We start from the raw sequence: 25,767 nt of genomic DNA on the forward strand, positions 1-25,767 counted from the left end.
CGCCAGGAGGGATGTGCCAGTTACCAGTGGGTCCTACGACTGTGTGAGCTGCTCTTTGATCTTTTTTACAAAACCCATCAATATGGGTGACCCTGCAGATATTTCCTCTCTATTGATATAGCTTTTGTAATCATTAAGATTCTCAATGTCAAGGTGTCAACTCTTGGATAGGATGTAACATATATAACATATATATATACTGTATATATATATTTTTTCCAAATGTTGTACCTGTAACTGATTTCATTGCATTAAGTCTAGGTGTGCATTTAGTCTCTATGTTTGTGATGTGTTGTTTCAAACAGCACATGGATTATCATATATTATACCAAGAATCTTGGGTGGGTGTGGTATGAGTATTGTTGATATAAGGGTGTGGTATGTATTTGTGTTCTGTTGTCCAGTGTTGAAAAGTGCGGTTGTAAATTTTGAGTCTATTTGTAGTGAACCTGGTGTCGAGTGTTTATGTATGGTTGTAGTATTTCTGCAGCTACAATGTGTACATGTAATTGTTATGGCATCTGCATGGAAAGAGATTTGTTGTGCAATGATTGGCCATTATATGACACATAGGCATTTCTACCTGTTAGATAATTGGCCAGCCATCTTTTGGTATTATTGTGCATGTTTGTGTTAGATATTTTGTTTGCAAGGTTATGACGGGGAAAGGCATCAAGACCTTTGCTAATATCTAGCACTGATACCATCTAAAACTTTGCATGAGGATTATCAGAAGTGTTTGTGGAGTGTAATGGTCTAAAATTGTATTGTGATTCTGCAAGGGGGCTATGTGGTGTGATGAGTTGTAGTATGAGGCATTCTATGACTTTGGAGGAGGTGCAGAGAAGTATGACTGGGCGGTGTGATGTTGGAACTGTTGGGTCTTTGTTGGATTTGAGGATGGTGATGATTTTCCCCTGCTTCCAGATGTCTGGTATAGTGTTGTAGTTTGCAATGTTGGTGAATGCATGTATGCCATGTGGTCCAATGTATTCTAGGTGGATGTTATTTATATTGACAGGGCCACAGGTGGATAAGTGCTTGAGGTTATGGATTGTGTATTTCATATGGCTGTCTGTGAAGGGTGTATACTGTATTCTGTGTGGAAATCATTCTTTTGGCAAATGATCAGTCATCATAGTGAGACGGCTTGTCTATGCCAAATGATTTATATTTGCTTGTCTGTTTGAGGGTAAATTGATTGTTGTTGTGGTTACTGCTGTGCGAGAGCATATTGTGTTACTGTTGGATAGTGTAATACTGTCAAGTGTTTTGTACAGTTTACTGGTGTTTGTTTCTTGATTGTGTCAACAAAATTTGGCCAATTTTGTGTTTTCTGTTTAAATGTGTCGCACTGTCTGATGAGGCCTTGGATTTCCTTTGTGAAGTTGAGGTTGTTTGATATCCTGTTGCCTCTGAGGATGTATTTCTTGCCTGTGTTTTATATAATTGTATTAAAAGTGGGCACAGCCAACCATCCACAAAAAATCCCCTGCCACGGGCTCTACACAGGTGGCACCAATTCCAGGGAGCAGCTTCAGCTACCCGGGCAAGTACCACAACCCTTTGCCTGGAGTTGCTTCAGCTGCTTCATGTGTAGGGCATAGGTTCAACTTCAAATTTTTATGGCTGTCCACATTGGTTTTCCCATCTTGTACTGTATGTTTTCTTTTTTGTTATGTCTGTTTAATTGTCAGTTTTTTCTTATTGGTAGGTTTTGTTTACTTTTTCATTTTATTTTTGTTGGTGGGAAGTTGTTGAGGTTTTATTTCTTGTACAGCCTCCTGGAATGTATATCATCTTGTTGAATAGTTCAATATCCATGACTGACTTGCATCTTCTTCATCAGTACTCACATTCAATAGTGTCAATGTAGAGGACATTCTCTTCATAGTCATCTATATCAATTAAGTCTTGCATTAAAGACACGACAAAGATCAACTTGCACACACTCACACAACCCACTGCCAATTGGAGTGTCCATAGATACATGGAATATGCAGTGAAATCCAGTAGTGTATCACAAGGTAGCTTGGATTGCAATTAGGTCATGTAAAAGATACACAAGTCATACTTGGTATGTGTGAATGAGAATTGTGTGTACATGCAAGATATGTATAGGTTTGGGTTGGTTTGTGGGAATAGACAATGTGAACTTACCCATGTGAAAAAACTGATCAGAGGAGTTACATTGATAGGAAGTGGGAGAATGGACAATTTCTGGGAACAATTTTGAGACCAGTTACTATTCCCTTAGGGCCACACCTTGTGGAGATGTAGAGCAATGCCTTGAAGGTAGGTTGTGTCCAGACCTTTGATGGTGTGGTCATCTCATCAGTTATCCCTCCTCATCTTGGTATATGTACATATAAACTGATTTATAATCATGTATGGTAGGAATATTCTAAGGGTTTTTCCCCCCTCATAAGGGCGGTACACAAGCCAAAGGCATGTACTAACTTCCACCCTGCACACTCATTTTAGCTCCTTGAGAATGGTCATCCCCATCTCCCACCCACCCACTATGGGTCAGAAGATATGCAGACACTATATCCACAACAAGGCTGCTTCACTTATCAGCAATCCCCCATGCAGAAAATAGATAAGACACGGAGAAATCCCTCTGGACAGAGTTGAAATAACATTCATGGATAACTACTCTCAACCACCCCCTCCTTGCATCACAATATCATCTTGACACAGTCCCACTTAGCCCTATTTCCTGCCTTCCTTTCACCCCCTCCATTTTTCCACATGTTCAAACCAACCCAATACTCTTTCATCAGTCCTATCTGCCATCTCCTTTTCCACCCTTGTCTCATTCTATCCAACCTTATGCCACGTCCACACGGTCGAGCACTGTCCGCTGGGCACGAGGGCTTTGCTCGACAACGGACAAACCATCAAACTGTCCGTTCCTGGTGCCATTTGCGGGCAGTGGATGGAGGGCTGACATTGCTGCCAAACACATGAGGTGAGGTGCGAGCAAAGTTAGCAAACCCGCTCATTACAGACCGAAGTTACCTTACTACCATGTCCGCACCTAGTACTAGTGTGTACTGGTCTCGACAAGATGTGCTATTGGTGCTATGCTTTTCCTCATATTTGTCTCTTGCCTTTATATATATGGCTCCACTTTCGAAAGGAGAAAAGAAAAGCTGCTTATGTTCATTCTCATGTAACTGCAAAACAGTTGTTCATTTTCATCCTGCAATTCATGGAGGATTGTCACTGAGCTTCCCATTAAATCGCGTCTTTGTAACCACTCCCGGCATCAGCCATGTCTCCGTGATTTCTTGTTTTTCTTTTTAATACAGGCAGCGATTATAATGCTGTAAAGTGCTACCTTCTTTCCAAGTATGGCGGGAACCATGGTTATCGTACAGCACTGAATCACTCCCTCCCAACCTCTGCTTGCGGCCAACTAACTTCCAACCACCATCGTCAACCGTGTGGACACTTCGCGGGCAGAGTTTGCGGACTTTGCCTGGCATGGGCAGTCTGCCAGGCACAGCTCGACCATGTGGACGCGGCATTATAACCCCACCACACTTCACACATTTCATCTTGGTCACATTTTTAACTTGCCTATATACCAAGAGCTTTTCCCCTTCATTAGGAAGGTATCCAAGTCAGAGGCACGTACATATTCCCATCAATTTCAGCTCTTCATGGATGACAGGTTATTGCCACACCACCAACTGCCCTAGGTTCACATAATGCAGACAGACCACCTGCAGCAAGGCTGCTTTGCTTAATGACACTCCCCTCATGCAGAGAAAACGGAGATATCCCATCTGGCCTTGCCAAAATATTGTTCACACACAAGCACCCATATCCTTCCCTTGCACAATAGTATCATACAGTTGATTTCCACATATCCTTACATCTTGCTTTCTCCTTCCTTGCTCAACACGTTCACCTTTTGCTCTACGCCCAACCCTCAATTTCACTCCCTCCACACTTCTACAGCGATTTCATCACTTTTCCATGGGTCCAAACCATCCCAATAATCTTTCATCAGCCCCATCTGGCATCTCCTTTTCCACTCCCACTCTCGTTTCTCAATATACAACCGAGTACCTTTCATACTTCTGACATTTCATCTCGCATTTAAATCTTTTCCTGCCCCCTCCAAATCCCATCAGTACAATCACTCCTTCATACACCTCTTTGCATCCTTTCTCAAATGCTTCTCATTACAATTTCTCATCCCCCAAGGCATTTACTTCCGTGCCCCCTCTTAAATTTGAAGTCTCCCTATAGTGTTGTCCCCACAATCACCACTTTATATACTCTACCCTCATTGCATCAATTCCCAGATGCTTAGTTCTAACAACACTTTTTATTCCCCAAGACTTGCTTCTATCTATAATTTACCTCCAGGCCCTTTCCTGCAATGTTCTAAATATCTAAAACTATCCATTTCTTCCAGCCTCTTTCCCACTCTCTGCCATCCTCTCCCTTACAAGTAACGGTAGGTAATAACACAATCTATGCACACTTTTTTTTTATTAAGAAATTTACTTCTTCTTGCCCGGAAGGATAATACCTTCATACTTGGTCTGGAACCATTTGATGGCATCCTCCTTGTTCAGCATGTGGCGAGTTCCCACTGAACCAGGACTGTGACGTCGCCGGCAGACTCTGAAGCCTGATGGGTGAAAAATTGTAAATACCAACTTTAGTTATAGACTCCAATAACATTTTTCCTAATAGTGGTCTAGTGATGTAGACAAGTATGGTTTCACTATACTTTTAAAATATTCATGAAATTCAGTCACAATTGGCCGTGGAATATGCAAAACAACACCTGCTTCCCAGTATCTGTGCGCTCCTTTTTGTATTAAATGATCAATGCTAAGTAACCACATACAGCAATTGGATACTTTGGATAAAAAGGGAGGCAATATCCATGGGATTTTAAAGGGTAAGCACTTCAACTCTAGTAACAGGCAGTGTTATCTTCAAAATGTTAAAAGTCACCACTACAGTTAAGAGTAGGTTAGTGGTTCTCTTGAAATTCTTTTGTATCAATATGCTGAACTTTACAGAACAGTGCTTCACCTCCTTTCAATTTCAACCTTGTATGGAAAGAAGAAGAAAAAAAAAAAAAAAAAAAAAAAAAAAAAAAAAATATATATATATATATATATATATATATATGGATAAAAAGGGAGGCAATATCCATGGGATTTTAAAGGGTAATGCACTTCAACTCTAGTAACAGGCAGTGTATTTATCTTTAAAATGTTAAAAGTCACCACTATAGTTAAGAGTAGGTTAGTGGTTCTCTTGAAATTCTTTTGTATCAATATGCTGAACTTTACAGAACAGTGCTTCACCTCCTCTCAATTTCAACCTTGTAGTAAAAAAAAAAAAAAAAAAAAAAAAAAAAAAAAAAAAAAAAAAAAAATATATATATATATATATATATAATAATAATAATATTATTATTAATAATAATAATATTACCTGGTCGCTCTAAGACAACAAAGAAATCCAGTCCAAAGATACCGATGGCTGGATCATATTTGATGCCCAAGTCAATGTGCTCCTGAATGCCAAATCCAAAGTTGCCATTGTGGGAGAAATTGTCACGCCTCAACTCGTATTCACGGACCTGAGGAGAGAACACAAGTCAATGATATTACTCACCATGAGTTTCACTGAAAGGAAACCCACAGCTCCACAGTAACCAACAATAATCCTTGGGATCTAATTTTGGAAATTAGGAAGCAAAACTCAAGGTGAGGGAAGCCAAGAGATGCGAGGTGGCACTTAACTAATTTTTTTTTTTATATTAATATGATGATGTTTCGGAAGAAAGTGAAGGAAGGAGAGGATAAGGAAAGCAGATTGACAGATGCTACTGAAAATGAAAGCAGGGAGTGGAAGATACGAGTATTTGAAGGAGTGTATTGGATAAAGGCTTTAATTGTGGGAGTGGTAGATGCTACAAGAGATGGGAGAGTAAAATGACAAGGCAAAAGCAAGAGGAGACAAAGTACGTAGAAAGATGTAAAAGCTGGTAATACAATAATAAAAATGATAATTTTATTTGGCAATGAATCAATATACCTGAAGTGCAGATAATGAAAAGAACACATAGTTCAAAATAACAATTATAATTTCTGAAGATAACACAAAAAAGTATGTCAGCTTATTTCCATTGTGGTAAAGCATCTAGGTTAGTTAGTAGTCCTATGAAGTATCTGACAAATGGGTAGTTCAAACAGACTATTGAATATTTATTTAACCACTTCATTCCTAGTCAAATTCTCGCACACAGCATCAGCTGCCATATGTATGATGCATCACATTACTAGCATTATAAAATATAAAGTCACTGTTGTAATATTTTTTCACTTTTACTCTGAGTAATAATAAACACTTAAAACATGATCAAACCAGTTCAAATAGTCCAGAGGTGTCTAAGAAGATGAAGAAAAAGAAGAATATAAGAGTAATGATGTAAATCAAGGTTTTGCAGTAAGACAAGCAATTTTTGGCAAGGGAGATCTTTTAGTCTTTCATGGATTTGGAGGAAATTTATGGCTGAGCTGACATTATGGAGTATGCTAAAGATATAAGCAACAAGGGGGGATGCTTTGTGTAGTTTAAACCAAGTAATACAACTAGCATGAGGGATGGTCATGGAGAGCGAGTCTGAGGTTTGGGTGGGGTGTGTCCCCATATTTGTTCCAAGTGTATAAAGATAGAGGTAGTGTGGGAAGCAAACACAAGAGTTAGGCAGGGACTGCACTGAAGACCGAAAGGAGGGGGAGTGAAGTTGTGCCAGTTGCTTGTAGATGACACCAAACTTGTGGCAGCTTGAAAAAGACTGAAGCAGTTAGTGATGGAGTTTGGGAAGGTGTGAGAGGGAGAAGGTTGATGATGAGATACACAAAGGGTGTTGAAGCAAGTTTGGAGGACGAGATGCTGGAGGAAATGGAAACCTAAGTATTTGGGGTCAAGTACGGCAGTGAGATGTGGTGTACTATGATGAAGGAAGCAAGGAAATAATGGTTGTTTCTCGACTTTTCATGGAAGGTTCTGGTCACTCCCTCTCATCTAGTTACTTTTTATAATACATGATTTTTTAAATTCTACCCCCTTCCCTTACCACTACATGGAAAACCTGCAGCCCTGCAGTGGCCAAATCAAAGTGTTGACCCATTTCATACATATCAAAACCTATTTAATGCCACTCCCATCTCAATTAGTGAATGGTCATCCCTACTCAAATTTTACAAGTCATCTTGAAACTGCAGATTTAAAATATATAGACTTTGAAAAAGCTCTTGATAGTCCCACAAGAATGACTACTTGCTAAAATCCCTTCACTCAGAATAAAAGATAACCTACTAAGTTGGAGGGCTACCTCCCTTGTAAGGGGGAAAAAACCTTGGTATAAGTATGTATGTATTAAGTTGGACCCAGGCAAGGGATGCAGGGATGACCCATCATTCAGGAGGTGCCAAGAACGAGGGAGGGAAAAGGGTGGAGGGGAGTGGAGTATGTTAGGGATGGAATGGGTGGAAGTGGTTCTTATGCCTTTGTTTTTTTTGCTACCTCCCTTATAAGGAAGGAAGGAAAGAGAGAGAGAGAAAAAAATTATGAATTATGTTTGGTTAGTAGTTGGTTGAACAATTGTAAACAATGAGTTGCCTTGGATGGCAAAACTACCTGGAAAACTGTTATGAAAAGTTTCACAGGGTTACATTCTATACTTTCCAAATTTACTGTCAATACAAAGCTGTGTGGAACTGCAAATAATTTATATCACAGCCTTTTCCCCTTTACAAGGGAGGTAGTCAAGTCAAAAGGCAACCCACTCCCACCCATCTCTGTCCACCCATATACCAAGGGCTTTCTCCCACTTATCAGGGAGGCAGCTAAAGTCGAAAGGCATATACCTATTCCACCACCCTTTCATCCCTCTCAACTTAGCTTTTCACTGATGATAAGTCATCCCTGCATCCTGACAACTTTCCTGGTAAGTGGCAATGCAGCAAGACAGAGCAAGGCTGTTAAACTTAATTGGCAAACTCCCCTATCCATCCCCTCATGCAGAAAAATAGATGACAGGGAGAAATCCCTTTGGGCTACATCAAAATATAATTCATATATAACCACCACCCTTTCATCCCTCTCAACTTAGCTTTTCACTGATGATAAGTCATCCCTGCATCCTGACAACTTTCCTGGTAAGTGGCAATGCAGCAAGACAGAGCAAGGCTGTTAAACTTAATTGGCAAACTCCCCTATCCATCCCCTCATGCAGAAAAATAGATGACAGGGAGAAATCCCTTTGGGCTACATCAAAATATAATTCATATATAAATGAATGCAAGGGTAGTGGGTCAGGGATTGGAGATGGTTAAGGAAAATGGAGAAAAGTGGGAGGTGAGCCAGCTGTTGTTTACGGACGACACTGCGCTTGTGGCAGGATCGGAGGAGGGATTGAGGAAGCTGGTGACAGTTTGGGAGTGTGTGATAAAAGAAAGCTGAAGATAAATGTGGGTAAAAGTAAGGTGATGAGATGTACAAGGGGTGAAAGTGGCAGTAATCTGGAAGTGAGCATTAAGGGAGAGCAACTGGAGGAAGTGGATAGTTTTTAAGATATTTGGGTGCAAATGTGGCAGGAATGGGTGGACTGAAGGTGGAGGTAGAATGTAGTTTGAGAGAAGCGAGTAAATGCCTTGGTTTAAAAAGTGTAATGAGGAATAGGAATCTGGGAATGGATGCTAAGAGGAGACTGTATGAAGGAGTGATTGTGCCAACAGCACTGTATGGGGCAGAAACATGGAACATGAGAGAGGAAGAGAGAAGGAACTTGAATGTGTTTGAGATGAAGTGTCTGAGAAGTATGATGGGGGTTACTAGGCTAGAGTGAGAAATGAGAAAGTGAGGAGGAGAACGGGTGGAAAGGGAGCTGGGAGATAGGGTGGATGAAAGAGTATTAGGATGGTTTGGACACATGGAAAGAATGAGTGAAGAAAGACTAGTAAAGGAGGTATGGAAGGCAGATGTGGAGGGAGTGAACATGAGGGGATGTCCTAGGATGAGATGGATGGATGGGGTGAAGGGGGCTTTGGGGAAGAGGGGAATGTCGGTTGAGGAAGGACGGGAGAGGACAGAAGACAGGGGAATGGGGGTGAGGTAGTGTGTGTGAGCAAAAATTTTTGACGCAGCCCGAAGGGATTTCTCCCCGTCCTCTCCTTTATATGGGGGGACGGAGAGGGGGGGTCGCCGATTTAATGAAGCGGCCTTGCTGTGGATGTGCTGTGTCCTGCGACGCCGCTTCTGACCCAGGGAAGTGGACAGGGTGCAGGGATGACCCGTCATCTAGGAGGTGCTGAGATGGGAGGGAGGGTGGAGGGGTGTGGAGTGTTTTCGGGGATGAAATGGGAATGTTTTTGTGCCTTGTCCTTTTTGGCTACCCCCCTGGTAAGGGGGAGGGAGGCCTTGGTGTATGTATGTATATAATTGAGAAAGAAAGGGAGTTCAAGAAGATGAGAGAAGCATGGGAGGGAGTGAAGATAGTGTAGAACTAGGAATGGAGGAGGAATGGGGATGTTTCAAGGAGGGAGTCACAAGGTGTGCAAAGATGGTGTATAGAACAAGGACAGGAGGAAATAGAGGGAAGGGTAGCGAGTGGTGGGATGATGAAGCAAAGAAATGAGCTATCACAGATTGGTTACAAAACAGGACGAGGGAATCATATGAGAGGTATAAAGAAAAGAAAAGTAAAGCATGAAATACACGAGGTAAGAGGAAAGCAGATGTGAAATGGGGAAAAAGTATGACAAAAATTTGAAAGTATCTAAAAGATGTTTTGGAAGGAAATTAAGAGAAGAGGGGGCAAATCAAGAAGAGAAGAAAAAGGGAAAAAAGGTGGTGGGGGGGGGGGGCAACCAAGGATGAGATGGATAGATGGGGTAAAAGGGGCATTGGGAATGAGGGGAATGTCTGCTGAGGAAGGGAGAAGACAAGATAGGGGTGAGTGGAGAATGGTTGTGTATGGATGATGCTGTGATGCATGGAAGGGAGTGTGTGGGGAAGTATGTGTGAATGATATTGACACAGTCCATAGGGATTTTCCTCTATCTTTTTTTTTCTGCACAAGGGGTCAGATACCCCTCCCCCAATTAAGTGAAGCGGCCTTGCCATGTCTTGCTGCATTACTTCTGACCCAGGGGAGATGCTGGGATGACCTGTCATCCATGAGCCAAGATAAGAGGGATGAAGGGGTGGTGAATGGGAGTGGAGTATGTGGGAATGAAATAGGTGGGGGTGGATTTATGCCTTTGACTTTGGCTACCCCACTTGTAGGAGGGAAAAAGCCATTGGTATATAAATGTATGTACATATAACCACTCCCTAACACTGCCCCTAATCCCTTCCTTGCAACCCCTGTGCTTGGGGAGGAAAGAATACTGCCTGTTCACTTGGGTTGTAAAAGGCAATTAAAACGGGTTGGAGTATGGGACTAGACATCTGCTCTCTGTAGCCGTAAGGTGTATTCCTACAAGTCACCTTTCTTTGTAATCCTTATAATCCATCCTGCAATTTGTGTTAATAATTAATACTGCATATTTCTCCTTATATGTCCTAATTTTGTCTGCATTAAGATTTTATTAATTAATTAATCTACTTTCCACTTCCCCCACCATATAATTGTACATCTACATTTACCACAATAACCTGACTTGTGGGTGTATTCAATTTCAGTTTCCTCCTCCAACGTTCAAACTTTAAACTATGCAAGTACTCCTCAGACTGTATAACCACAATCTGCATTTTAAAGGCTGTCATCCATTTTTATGTTTCTCAACAGCTGCAGTCTCTGCCTGCAACTCCTGTGATCACCTCATTATTCAATTTATATAAAATTCAACAAAATCTTACTAAAGTTTCAAACCTGCATTCTCCCCATACATCTTTTTACAGCCCCTTCTCACACACACACACACATCTCTGCCTCTAAATTCTCCCTATACATTCTTCACTTTCCTGTTCTTTCTGACTTGCCCTAATCTCCATTCTCTGTCCACACAGGTACAAAAGCATCCTCCTTCACAAGAACTAAATTGTTTCTCTTCTATCAACAAATTTGATGTCAACATTTTAAATGACATTACACATGTATGAGAGGGACTGACAATACAGAGATAAAACTACTGCATTGCTAATTTTCTCCCAACATCAATATAGCACACTTGTGCAGGTCACACAACCATTGGGGTTGTGCAACTGAATTTGTGTGCAAAAGCATAAATACCCTAGAAATGTCCCTGCCAACAGGCAGACAAATATCAAATTCCTTTTATCTACCTATATACCAATTCTGGAGTAAGTGGATAGTTTTAGATACTTGGGTGCGAATGTGGCAGAAAAAGGAGGCGTAGAGGTAGAATGTAGATTGAGAGAAGCAAGTAAATGCCTTCAGTTAAAGTGTAATGAGAAACAGACATTCGGGAATACATGTTAAGGAGATTGTATAAAGGAATGATTGTGCCAACAGCACTGTATGGAGCGGAAACATGGAACTTAACAGAAGAGAAGAGAAGTTTGAATGTGTTTAACATGAGGTGCCTAAGACGTATGATAGGGGTTACTAGGCTGGTTAGAGAAATGAGATGAGGAGAACAGGGATGGAAAGGGAGCTGGGAGATAGAGTTGGTGAAAGAATATTGGTATGGTTTGGATACATAGAAAGAATAAATGAAGAAAGATTAGTAAAAGGTGTGGAAAGCAGAAGTGAAAGGAATGATCATGAGTGGGTGACCAAGGATAACATGGATGAATGGGGTAAAAAGGGGCATTGGGAAAGATGAATGTCTGTTGAGGAAGATAGAAGACGGGTGAATGGAGAATGGTTGTGTGTGTATGGTGCTGTGATGCATGAAAGGGAATGGATAGGGTATGGGGGGGGGGGGGGGTACATGTGAAAAAATTGATGCAGTTCAAAGGGATTTCTCCTCATTCTCTCTTTTTTTTCCACTAGAGAGAGTGATCAAATGAAGAGGCCTTGCTGTGGATGTGCTGTGTCTTGTGACACTGCTTCTGATAGCAGTGGGTGACCAGTCATCCAGGGGGAGCAAAGATAAGGAGGGAGGGGTGAATGGGAGTGGAGTATGTGGGGATGGAATGGGTGGAGTGGATTATATACCTTGTTTTTTGGCTACTTCCCTTGTAAGGGAGCCTTTGGTATATACATATACCAATTCTTCTTCCTCCACTATATGGATAGCCAATCATGGCATATGTCCACTTCCATCCACTACCCTTATCTTAACTCCTTGTGGATGAAGGTTCACAAGTCTCCTGCCCACTGTCAGTCAGTAGCGAAGCAGCAACAAACAGCACATACAAAGCAAGGTTGCTTCACTTACACAGCAACCCTCCATCATTCCCTCATGCAGGGAGAAATTCCTTTAGACTGCATCCAAATACCATTCATTCACAACCATTCTCCATTCCTATTCAATAGACTTTCCCTCTTGTTCAAAGCCCCATTCATGGCATCCTTGGTTGTCCCCTCCAGTAAATCCGATGCACCTACTCCACACATCTACCTAAAAATCCACCTTCTTTTGCAAACCATAAGAAAGCATAATTATCCAACCTATGATATGATATGATTTTGGGGTTTCATTCATACAGGATCTTTTAGGAATTACCCCCAGTGGTAATTCCACTTTGGTCACGCCCAGACATCTCTTTGCCAGTTCATTTTTCCTTCTTTCACTTTTGTCTTCCTCCATCTTGTGTATTGAGCACCAATTTCAACAATAAGCATTCCATTTCAGTCATTCGATTAGCATAACTTCCTTCACATACATAAATACAACTAGTGTTTTCAAAAATATTTTAGCGACAAATCGCTGCACAGCAGAGCTCTTTCCAGACATCCAACTCTGCCCATACCAAAACAGTGTGTGTGTGTGTCACATTTGAATTGGTATAGTGGTGTGGTGCAGAAGTGTGAGGTGGCACTATCGGTTGTGAATTCTGTGGTCTTTTGAATTTGAAACACCTATATAATGGCTCCAATCTCTCCAATCTTTTGTTTACAATTTGCATCAAACATGACAAATTTTCAAATGACTCACCTTAAGTCCCTTCTCAAGAATCTCCTCTGCCTTGGGGCCCCTGACAGTGCAGTGGACAGCAATTTTCTCATTACGTCTGATGCCAAAAGACCTCACAGTGTAGCGAGCCTTGGAGAAAACAGGCTTCTGACCAGTCAAGGATTCCAATACCTGAAACAGTCGCAGGTTCAATATTAACCAATACCTCTTTAGACCTCATTACTGCCTATCTAAATTGGCTAGCAATCAACAATAACAATAATAACTAAGAATTATTGTGTTACCACTTTGAAAATTAAAGATGTCTAATTTTACAGGAACATGTTTCTACTACTGGCCAGTCATGTATAGCATTGGTCAATAGTAATATATATACATATTTTGTTTTGTACAAGAGACTGTGTAGTGGGATAATAACAAAGGTGGTATGGGTGTTGGTCTACTGTAACGCTGCAACCAACATGGTCTTCTTCCGAGAGTTGTATGGAAAAAATTAATGTATGTCACATTGTATACCACTCCTGGTGGGACCTCTCTCAGGTTACAGCGCCTCAGTCATTATCAGTTATCCGGTGTTCCCTCCATTTCATCGCATCTAACACAAGGACACTTGCCATTTTTTAACCAATAAAACCTTCTCTTCCATTTGTGTTTTAATTTGTATTTATAAATGAAGATTGAAAAGAAGGATATATCTGTTTGTCAAATGTGGCAAGTGTTCTCATGCTAGATGCAACAAAACGGGGAGAACACCGGACTACTCATCACCTACCAGGTGCTGTAACCTGACTAGGGTACCACCAGGAGTGGTATATGTGACCTGTTAAACTTTCTGTATACAACTCTGAAGACCATTGGTCCCAACATTTGAGTAATCCAATACCTAGACCATCTTCATTTTTCTCCCACCACCCAATCTCTCAGTTGTTTTTTACTTCTCTTCACACACACAATACAAGAGGACATAAGAGACAGAAAAAAGTAATAGAAGAGATCAGAGGGAACAAGAAGAAAAAGAAAGAAAACTTGGAACAAACTGGCAAATACAAGTGTGTGCAAAAACCATATACGAATTTAAGAGCAAACTAGACACTGCGAGATACAATGGTGGGACACCACGCATACACCTTCCCATAAGATACTAGGTAAATATATATACACAAACACACACACTTTATATATGAATAAATACTGGAGCTCCTGAGAAACACATGAAAAGTGATAGCAGGATATCTAGGTCATGTTAACTGGGAAGAGAAATGCCTGTGGATGCCAGAGATGTTTAACCTCTTCACTCCAGGGCACATCGCATGTCTGGCAGCATTAACTGCCCGACGTGCAATGTAGCGTCACAATAATAGCATTATAAAAAATAAAGTCAGTGCTCAATCATTTGTTCTTTCACCCTTGAATTTTGATAACCATAGAAAATATGATGAAGTCAATTTAGAGAGAATGGAGGCTACGTAGGTACGACTACAATAAATATAATCAAGATGCCGACATCGGCATCATCGCGTAGCCACTTGCTCCTCATGCCGCCTACGTAGGCGTCACCGTATGGAAGTGGTTAATTACAGTACAAATAGTGGGCATTGAAGAAAAATGAAAGATAACGAAAACAGGCCAGAGATCCCTGGTGAAGCATTAAAACTAAATGTAAACATGAGCTTTAGATCTCCATTAGATAAAAAAAAATTTCAGACAGTGAAGGACCTTTTTCTGGATTTACTGGGTATGAGAAAAGAATATTGAGTAAAATTATAGACAGAGGGAGATATTTATGCAAGAATCATGGAAGCAAGTGACTAATGATCTAAAGAGAGCACATCTTGAAATAAATAAGGGAGTGAGTGATTTAAAGCAAATGCTGAAATAAATATGGGTAAGTGCATTAAAAAGAGAACTGGCCAAATTAAAATGTGAAAATGAGGAAATATGGGAGAGGATAATTTAAAGATAAGAGTCATTCAGGTAATTAAAGAAAAACGAAATCTAGTAAGAGATACAATGGACGAAAAGAAGCATTTACCTAGTATCTTATGGGAAGGGGAGTTATGCTTGTGGTGTCCCATCTTTGTATCAAGCAGTGGTTTGCTCTTAAATGTGTGTATCTTTTTTGCACCCACTATTGTTTTGTTCAATTTGTTCCAGACATCCAATGCTCTGGGTGGATTTTTTTTCTTCAGGTTTCTTCTATGTCCTTTTTGAGTTTCTTTTCATGTCCATTTGTATTTCTCTTATCCCAATTTAGTAAGTCCTCTCTATCAAGATTTTGGCCACCCTTGAGGTGTGGCACGGGGCGCCATCCTGCTGAAGGATCTCGCACCAGGTTTTCATGAAACACTCCCCTAAATTCTCCTACAGAAGGTTAATATAGCACTCAGAGTGGACAGTCTGGCCCTTAGGAGCATTACAAGGTTCCTTCAAACCACTATAGCCAAGTGTGCCCCACACCATAGGATAGGGGGGGTGCTTAATGCTCGTCGCCATCAAGTGGTGCGTCATATGCTGACGCGGCAGGAGACTTGCACACTTTCATTCCCTTGCTCTTGCTTATACAAAAGGTCACTTCATTGGTCCAAAGGACCTTACACCACTGAACAAGGTCCCAGTCTTTATGATCCTTGGCAAATTGGACATGGTGATGCCTTTGTTTCAGAATGACAAGGGGTTTCACATGTGCTTTCACTTTTGAGTTAACAGCTTCTGAACATTTTCCTGAATTGTCCTAATGGAGATGTCACCGAGAAGCTTTAGGTTCCTTTCCTTAAATTCCTTTACAGTTATAGAAGGGTTAAGGTCCAACTGACATTTTAGAAGCATTAATGCCTTCTGGGAAATCTTCAGGGCCTTGCCACCGGGCATGTTTGTGGAGGGGCACAATATCAACCTCTCCCCCACCTATGCACCATTTTGTTGGGAGTCTGGACACAGTATTCTCAGTCACAACTGTTGCCTTGGCTATTTCTCAATTATATACTAGTTTGTGATATAAATGCATATTTCAACACTAAGAAAGCTATCCAAAGAGGGTACCAAATCCAAGACTACCCCTAAACTGAACAAGAACTCCACATATAACACCCAAAAACAACAACAACCTCCCCAGACATTTGAACACTCACAGAATCAGACAATTTCGTAGTATTTACACGGGCAAAACTACATAACCTTCCAATATTAAACAACTAAACTTTGTAACTCACCTTAGCAGCCCGAGTCAGCTTGTCACCTGATTCGCCAACACATATATTCAGGCACAGTTTGCCAATGCGCACTTCGCGCATGGCATTTTTACTTTTGTCCACCATTTCCTGAAAAGAGATGCTCTCTATTACCAAGACAAACTAATTCTGCATTTCCAATTAATAGTAATTCATACAATAATATCTCGCCTGGGGTAATGTTTGCAGTTCCATGTAATCATTACTTACAGGAATGTGGCACCCCCTGCAGACAAGTCATGCAACACTTATTTTGACTATAGATAAACCTGTTTAAAAACACTTATTTTGACTATAGATAAACCTGTTTAAAAAATACTGAGCCAGTTTTAATACACCTCATTTCTGAGTGACCTTGGGGACTGCCCAGTGGTTGTTGCCAATTACCAAGGAGCAATGTCTAGTCACAAGGTGAGAATGCCCTGTTCTTAAACATACAAGTGCCATTTCAGTGTTATTTATACTGGTAGAAAGAAGGCCATGGGTATGAGGGTTTTAAACCCCTTGTATGGGGCATTCCTCGCATCATTTCTACCACATTTTGCAACGTGATCCAGTACAGGATATTAGTTTATAATGCAATAGTGGAATAAAAGCACCAAATGGGAGTGATGGAACATTGGATTTTGTGGACTGAAGTGCATTTCCCGGATTCTTCAGAAGTCAAATTATCACAGGTTAGGTTGTTGCTGTTGAGCAAGTGAAGCAAATAAATGCATTGGAGGAATGAAAAAATCATAATGAGAAATAGGTTCTTAGGGATGTATGCAAAGAGAATACAGTTTGAAGGGGTTATTGTGCTTATGACACCGAGGCAGAGACGGAATCCAAGAGAGGTAGGAAGGAAATACAAACATGTTTCTGATGTGTGATGGGTGTTACGAGGATGGATAGCATAAGAAATATGGAGATAAGGAGAGTTGGGGTGGACAGTTGCTGTCAACCCTTTAGACATCCAGCGTGCACCTGCACACGCCTTTTGACCAACACCCAAACACCTGCTTGGACAATGGACCTCATAATTCCCAACAATAGATGCGCCTCCTGTCATGGTTGCCACCTGCTAGGACAAGAGACCTCACACTTCAGGAAAACACTCTCTTGCCAACTGACTTGACAAACCCTACCTGATCAGAATGTGGCAATACTTATAAAAAACGTACCTAGATGTAAATATGGCAACAGCCTAATTGTACTGGTATTATGTATAGAGGCAATGTGCCTACCACTGTATGGTGCAGTGACATTGAACTCACAAGATTTAGAAGGAAATTTAAACAAGTTTGAAAAGTACAGGGGGGGGGGGGGTCAGTATAATGGACAGTGAGAAACGAGAAGAGCTGGGGGTGGAAAGCACGTGTGGGCGTTTTCTATAGCAGTTAAATATGTTATGTTACCAAATTATTTCTATTTCATTAACCTCTTCAATACGAGTCAAATTCTTGTGCACAGCATCGGATGCCTGATGTATGATGATGCACCACAATACTCTCGTTATAAAATATAGTCACTGACGATTTATTTGTTCTCTTCGTGTTTCTCATTGAATGTAAACTAAAAATTTCAACTTGTGAATAAGTAGTGACCAAGTTGATATCTTTATGGCCATACATATACCAATGGCTTTTCCTCACTTACATGGAAGGCAGCAAAGGTCAAAGGCATAAATCCCCCCTCTCCATCCCCTCATGCAGAAAAAGAAAAGACGGAGAAATCCCTTTGGGCTGCATCAAATTATTCACACATACTCCCTCACCTCCACCCATCATAGCATTATCCATAAACAACCATTCTCCACTCACACCAATCTTGTCTTCTCCCTTCCTTCCTCTTTCCCAATACCTTTTTTTACCCCATCCATCTCATCCTTGATCACCTCCTCATCTTCATTCCTTCCACACTTTTTTTTTATTAATATTTCTTCACTCATTTTTTCCATGAAAAAGCTCGTTTTTTAAAGTCAAAACATATTTATTAATCAGAAACAACAATGAATGTATATAAGCAATAACATATCATTTGGTGACATTGGGTCAAGGGCACAGATAGAGACCAAACCAATGACAATGTTATGCATGCATGTATACACAGCCATGTTTTAATGAAATACGAATAAATCTGTAAAATCACATATTTGATTAAAGTTCACTCCTTCCACCTCTACCTTCCGCACTTTTTTTTTTACTGATCTCACCCATTCTTTCCAGGTGTCCAAACCATCCCAATACTCTTTCATCAACCCTCTCCTAATGCCCTTTCCAAACCCACTCTCATTTTTCACTCTATCCAGCCTAGTAACCCCTACCATACTTTGGGCATTTAATCTCAAACACATTAAAACTTTTCCTATCTTATGTTCCACGTTTCTACCCCATACAAAGCTGATGGCACAATCACACCTTTATACAATCTCCTATTATAGCTAGGTCAATATGAAAATGGAATTCCTGATATTTGAGCTGAAGTAGTTCTCATGGGATGGAAAAAGTCGCTATGAGTATAATGCAATTTGATTTATCCATCTAGCTGTCCTAGTTCTCGAGATATTGCATTTTGAATGGAATTAAATCGGGCCTATTTTGTCCGAGGAAATCGGGCCGAAATGTGCGGTCTGACTGATCGCCGATCAAACGTAAACAATGACGGTTTTTACTGACAGGCACAATTTTATATAAAAAATTAGCATATGGTTGCATTATTTGACCTATTTTCTATAAGATGTGTGATTTCCATGTAATTTGATCATATAATTACGTTTTTATCCTCTGCAAAATTACCCACCACAGCTACGAATACCGTAAAATTACATGAAAATCACACATTTTAAAGAAAATAATTTGAATAATTCAATTATATGCAAGGTATTACGCTAATAACCCAATAGTAACAAACTTAATAGTGTAGTTTGATCCATACCACCAGGACGAATCGTAGCTGTGGTCCGTAATATTACGGAGGATGAAAACGTAACTTCTCTTCGATCAAATTACATGAAAATCACACATTTTAAAGGAAATATTTAAAATAATTCAACTATAAGTCTATTACACTAATAACATAATAGTAAGAAACTTAATAGAGTGAAGTTTGGTCCATATCACCAGTGATAGATAAGATGGCGGGATGGATGTTGATGTTGTTATCCGATAATCCGACCCGATAGAAAAAAAAACTAATTTAAGCAACCAATTTCTCAGCTCTACCGTAACATACTGACTTTATTTTGGTATTAGAATAATCCACGATACTATTAGTTTTGGTTCATTATGGTCAGTTGCCCGCACGATAAATTTGTTAGCTCATTTTTTACGTTGAAACATATACCAATTTTTGATCTACTGCTGAATGCAAGCCGCCATGTTTATCTAATGTTTTTATTGACCGACATGTAACTGATGATGTGAATGTTTGAAATTTATTACGATCGTAGTAAATACACTCGCACAACATTTTTATTAATTAAATTTCCCGCGGTATGTAAATTTGGCCGTTTGAACGGCGTGCGCATAAAATGACGCGCTATTGTGCTCGTCATCGACGGTGGCGCCTCTGGTGGTGTTTGACCTACCTACCTATTACCATACATTCCCAAATATCTTTCTCATTACACTTCTCAAGTGTATTAGAAAACAAATTTTTTGTAGATTATAATACACCAATGTGATGAAAGTTTTTCTAGTCAGAAAAATAAATAAACCAAATACACTACAGAATGAAGCTGTGATCATAGGATCAAGATGCTATGTTGTCTGTCCATTCCCATTAAAGCAAATACACTACTGAACACACCACCCATGGAATCTGGATTAGGCCCCCAGAACTTCTGCCTGTACCTCTCACAGTACAGTGCATATCTTTAAAACAGTGCTACAGAGCTAAGATTCATGGATTTCTTAAAGCTATGCAACTACTGTACACCCCACAGTCTGATCAGATACTAAAACTGGCCATCAACATCCCTGACTACCCTAATGACCAATAGAATTATTGGTATCCCATTACATAATGCAAGTTAGCTTACAATAGACAAATTTATCGCTAATTTCTTCAACATCTACGCAAAAATGCATTAAAATTTTCACTATTACACACCAATTTTTTTTTTTTTTTTAACAAAATCCACTCCTATCCATTCAGTCCTCACATACTGTATTCCCATTCACCCACCTCCCTTGATACATCAATGTGATATATATTCTTCTTGGGAGGGGAGAAGAAAAAGAGCCCCCCCCGACACCAAGTACACTAGCAAACAATGATGCAATCATAGGCTCTGGAATGCACCCTCTGTACTTCTGTCAGCACCTCACATGGTATGTATTTAGTAAATGTTCAGTTGTGTACATGGACGTGATATAGTGCTAGAAAATTAATTATTAATTTTGTAAATTATAATGTATCAACATAATGCAATTTTCTTGGCGGAAATAAAAACCAAAAAAGTTGCTAAAACAGATTTTGTAAGTAACGAAGTCACGCCAGACAAATGGTACGCCATGTTTGTTATGATAGATGCCGACGTCGAAGAAATGAAAGGATGTTAAATTCGTCTAACCTAACCTAATGTGTATTCAGTAAATCAGTAACTGTCATTTAAGGTCATCCAGATCGTCATCGTCACGGATGTTGGCGGGCTGTTCAATCACTCTTTCTGATTGCGGGGTATATAGGTCTTTCATAGCTTGAAGGAATGTATGGATTTCAGCTCCATAACATTCCTCCAAGAATATATACCTTGCAAGGTACTGGCAGAAGTACCAAGGGCGTACACCAGGCCTCAACTGGACCGGGCTGATAACACTTGACAAAAGACAAAATGGCATCCTGATCCTATGCTAGTGACTTCATTCATTAGTCTATTTGCTTGTAGCAAGATATTTTCTATTTTTATTTCCTCCAAGAAAATCGCATATTATGTGCATGTATTAGAATTGACAAAATTAATATCTAATTTTCTAACACTATATCGTGTCCATGTACACAACTGAACAAATACCACATTCTTACAAGCTATGAAGCAGATTCATACATTTCTTAAAGCTATACAACTCCTGTACACCCTGCAGTCCAATTGGATACCAAAACTGGCTGTCAACATCCCTGACAATGATGACCCTGATGACCTACAGAATTACAGGTATTGCACTACATAATGCAGGCTAGGTTAGAATAGCCACGTCTATCAAAAAGATGGCATCTCAAGCAGCCCCCACTGCTCTCTAGGTATCACTGATTGATTACAATTTATAAAATTTATATCCGTCAGTTTATAGTTTCACCCAACCAACGATTTTCTGATGTGGCCTATTTGTTTCTGGTAAGATATGTTGTGTATCGATTGATGGTGTACATGAATTCTGCCGCAAATGCTTAGTTTCCAAGTAATGAATATTTAACCCCTACACAGGCATCATGAGCAAGTGGGTACACGAGGATGCCGACGTCGGCATCTTGATTATATTTATTGCAGTCGTACCTGCGTGACCCACATACTCTGTAAACTGGCTTAATTATATTTTCTATGGTTATCAAAATTCACCGGTGAAAGAGAACGAGCGATAGAGCAGCGACTTTTTTTTTATCCGAGTATTATGACAACATCGCACATCTGGCAGCTAATGCTGCCAGACGTGCGATGTGGCCCGTATTGAAGGGGTTAAACTTGTGCCTACATCTCCTCCCCAATGGTCTTGGGGGAACCGGTGGGAAATCGGGGTTTTTGGGTGGGGAGCATTAAATTGAGTAATGCGCATTGCAAAACAGGTCTAAAATAAACAAAAAATATTTGAAAATACATAAATTACACCTTTAATGGCAACAGCTGACGCAAGCGTAGCCATGTTTTTGTTGAGTAGCGTTACGAACGATTCACAAGTTTCCTCGCTCTATCTGCTACATTTAGCGAAGCCCACTCCACCCGTGCAAGAGTTGCTAACCCTAAATTAGGGAAAATCATGAAGCTTCAAGAGGACCGAAAGTTGCGATATTGTGTACAACCTAACTTATCAAACCTTGACTACCCTAACCTGAACAAACCTAACCTATCCTAAACTAAACATATGTAACCAAACCTCAACCAAACCAATCCTAATCTAACCTGACTGGGGGCTTTGACCCCCCAGACCCCTCCAATCCACACCAAAGCACTCTTAATAACGTAACTGTGTGTTTATTATAGCTAATAAACTAAATGGTAACCATATTTGCCATAAATTAAAAACCACAATAAAAGCATTAGCATTGCCTTATGAGGATGAGGTTGAGAGTTGTGGTGGGCTTCACTAAATGTGGTGGATAGAGCAAGAAATTTTGCGAATCATTGGTAACGCTGCTCAACAATAACATGGCTATGCTTGCCTCAGCCGCCATCAAAGGTGTAATTTACATATTTTCCTATATTTTTAACGTATTCTTGATGATTTTGGACCCGTTTCGCATATTGCATTACTCAATTTAATGCTCCCCACCCAAAAAACCCAATTTCCCACAGGTCCCCCAAGATCGTTGGGGAGATGTAGGCATAAGTTTAATATTAATTCATTACTTGAAAACTACGCATTTGCAATGGAAATGATGTACACCATCAATCAATACACAACATATCTCACCACAAACACAAGTCACAAGAAAATCGTTGGTTGGGTGAAACTATAAATTGTCCTTAACATCCAATTGGCACTTTGAAAGTGCACACCTACACGATATAAAAATTGAAAACTAATCTTATAAATAATCCGTCAACATAATATGCATTTTTCTTGCCAGAACTCGTACACAGAATAAATTGCTAAAATCAATACACATTGATATTTGAACGAAAAGGTTGGATTATGTAGATTAGTTAATTTGGGTAGGTTAGGACTTAGGTTAGAATAGACAAATTTAACCTTTCATTTCTTCCTCGGCCTTTATCAAAAACATGGCGGATCATTCAACTATTGAGACTTCGTTCAATAAAGTTTTACCAACTTATGTTATTAATTTCCACCAAGATAAGCATATGTTGATGTCTTATAATTTTCAAAATTGAGTGTTATACTGCTATATCAAGTAGGTGTGTGGTTCTAAAAATTAACACCAACTTTGTTACAGATTTCTGCCACGAACAATGTATACTTGCATATACAGTAGTAAACTCATGTGTAATTACCACAAACATTAGTAAGCTCATGTGTAATTGCCACAAACATTAGTAAGCTCATGTGTAATTGCCACAAACATTACTAAGCTCATGTGTAATTGCCACAATTCACAAACATAAGCCTTCTGAATTTGTACTAGTATGGACTTACCCAGTCACCCTACGCATACGATACATGCCTAATGTGACCATGAGCTGTAGTTCTCCACCATCACTTTCGAAATTTAATGTTATGCACAAACCCAAGCCTTTCTGACATATGGCACTCCACAAATAACTATGAATACATCCCCTTCTTGACTCATGAATCAAACATTATTTAATGGTGGTTTGACATTTTCGAACACTGAATAACTTGTTTATGTCCATACCGTTTCAATATACACTCGGCAAAACTTCCTTCTGGTACTTTAGTAATCCTTGAAATAGAAAGATTCCACTTATGTACAGGTTAAGACTTGTACACACAATGCCTGCGACAGTCACACGTGAGAGGGAGCGGGATCAGTATTTAAATGAAACAAGTATATTTTGGGGGACGTTATCCTCATTTTCCTCCTTTTCTTTTTTAACAATTCGTTTACGTTTCATTGTACACAATTTGGGCGACAGTAGAATTTATCGTCTTTCCAAATTTCACATATTTCAACGAAAACGTTCTCAATGTCCTACCTCACTTGTTGTAGACGGCGAAAGGAAGGTTCCGATTGGAAAACAACAGATGACTCTCGGTTTTGGGAAAATCTGAATTACCAAAAAACCAATTTAGAATTGAAATTTATTGTAGTCTTTACATTTAGATTTTAATATATATTTCTAAAAAACTGTTTCCTTGACGTAAACGTAAATAAGTGTTTTTTTTTACATCCGTGACGTCATTGTGACGCGGGCGATTTAGATAAATTTACCCCTTTTTCAATTTAGACTAAAGCAGTTGATGAAATAATTTGAGAGCATGAGAGGAATGTAAATGTGGGTAAAAATAAATTAAAGATATATTCATTGAGTGATATTGGTAGTGGGTTTGAAGGGGAGGCTGGAAGAAATGACGAATTTTAAGTATTTGAGATTGTATGTGTCAGTGAATGAAGGACTGGAAGTGATGAATTATTTAGCAAATGGGGCAAATAACTTTTCTGAGTGGAATGGAATGTGTTTTGAAAAATATATAATATATCTATGGATGAACGCAAAGAGAAGGTTGTGAGTAGTGCTGGGCAAATACCGCTAATTTCAATACCGGAATTACCGGTAAACAACAATGCCGTTACCGGAATTACCGGTAATTTACCGGTAAAAGACTCGTGAGGTAGTAGTGACGTCCCAAGTTCGAGTCGCCTTTATGACTTAAATCTAAACAAATTTCATCCTACTATGGTGTGTAGTCACAAGTTTTGTAACGTCGTCACTATAAAAAATCCTGCGCTCCGAGTCGTTACTCCAACTCTCGTGGGCGGGGAGTAGGGAGGGGGTGCGTGTAAGGTCACAGCATTACCTCCTCTCCCTCAGTGCATAGGCCTACGCACCAATCCCCCCCCTCTCACACTCCACTTCCGTCTCTATGTAAGTGCAATTTCATACAAAGAATATATTTTTCACATAGAAACAATTTCATAAAAGAAAAATAATTACATGCATCATTTTTACACATTACACATAAAAATTCATTTCCAAAATCACCCATTTTTCATTTAGTCAGGACAGTTTTTTTGTACAATTGAGGTTTTAAAGGTTTTGTGCGAGATGAATTGACATATGTAGGTCATTTTCATAATGTTTTTTTTACCAAGTTCCTCTTATATTAGGCTCAGGAACACAATCTTAACCCTTTGAATTTCTGTCAAAGTTTTTTTTTCAATTGTTCATAGTTGTCATTTTTTATATTGGAATTACGTTAATTTTGTATTAGCAGGACTCTACGATCCCTATATTTATATTATAGTACCTTTAAATGGACAAAAAACACACGCATATATTTTATTTTAATTTTTTATTCTGTGTATCCATTTGGATACATGCCCACCGGAATCGCCAGCGCGCGCCACCTCCACCAATCTAGGGTAAGGCTCGCAAATATTAGTTACTTAAGACTACGCGAATAATAATTACATGCGTATCACTAACAAAATATGATTTTTGAATAACACGTTACCTTGCGTCGTAGAGGCCACTTCAATGGGCACAGTGTTAATCCACCAGAATCTTTGATCGTCTCTGCCCGCTTATTCTTGTCTCTGCTTTCCGTGAGTCTGTTGTGGTATACTGTATTCCCTGCCCCAACCCATAGCTTATATATATA

At 39.7% G+C, this 25,767-nt stretch overlaps 1 protein-coding gene across 2 annotated transcripts; it reads right to left on the bottom strand.

Moving 5' to 3' along the window:
• Positions 1-4,497: 4,497 nt before the first annotated feature.
• RpL11 (ribosomal protein L11) lies at positions 4,498-24,175 on the bottom strand. 2 transcript variants are annotated; one of them, XM_076212439.1, is made up of 5 exons: positions 24,141-24,175; positions 16,310-16,417; positions 13,122-13,271; positions 5,476-5,623; positions 4,498-4,654 (listed from the first exon to the last, which is right to left on the bottom strand). In XM_076212439.1, exons 2-5 carry the CDS (start codon positions 16,412-16,414, stop codon positions 4,524-4,526), a joined length of 534 nt encoding a protein of 177 aa, XP_076068554.1. In that variant the 5' UTR covers positions 16,415-16,417; positions 24,141-24,175; the 3' UTR covers positions 4,498-4,523. The 2 variants fall into 2 exon arrangements, with proteins under 2 accessions (XP_076068554.1, XP_076068546.1); XM_076212431.1 differs by lacking the exon at positions 24,141-24,175 and adding an exon at positions 23,840-23,864.
• Between the last annotated feature and the right edge of the window lie 1,592 nt (positions 24,176-25,767).

The sequence above is a fragment of the Oratosquilla oratoria genome, chromosome 2, assembly GCF_046742065.1.
Source record: "Oratosquilla oratoria isolate Oo_2021 chromosome 2, ASM4674206v1, whole genome shotgun sequence".
Taxonomy (NCBI): domain Eukaryota; kingdom Metazoa; phylum Arthropoda; class Malacostraca; order Stomatopoda; family Squillidae; genus Oratosquilla; species Oratosquilla oratoria.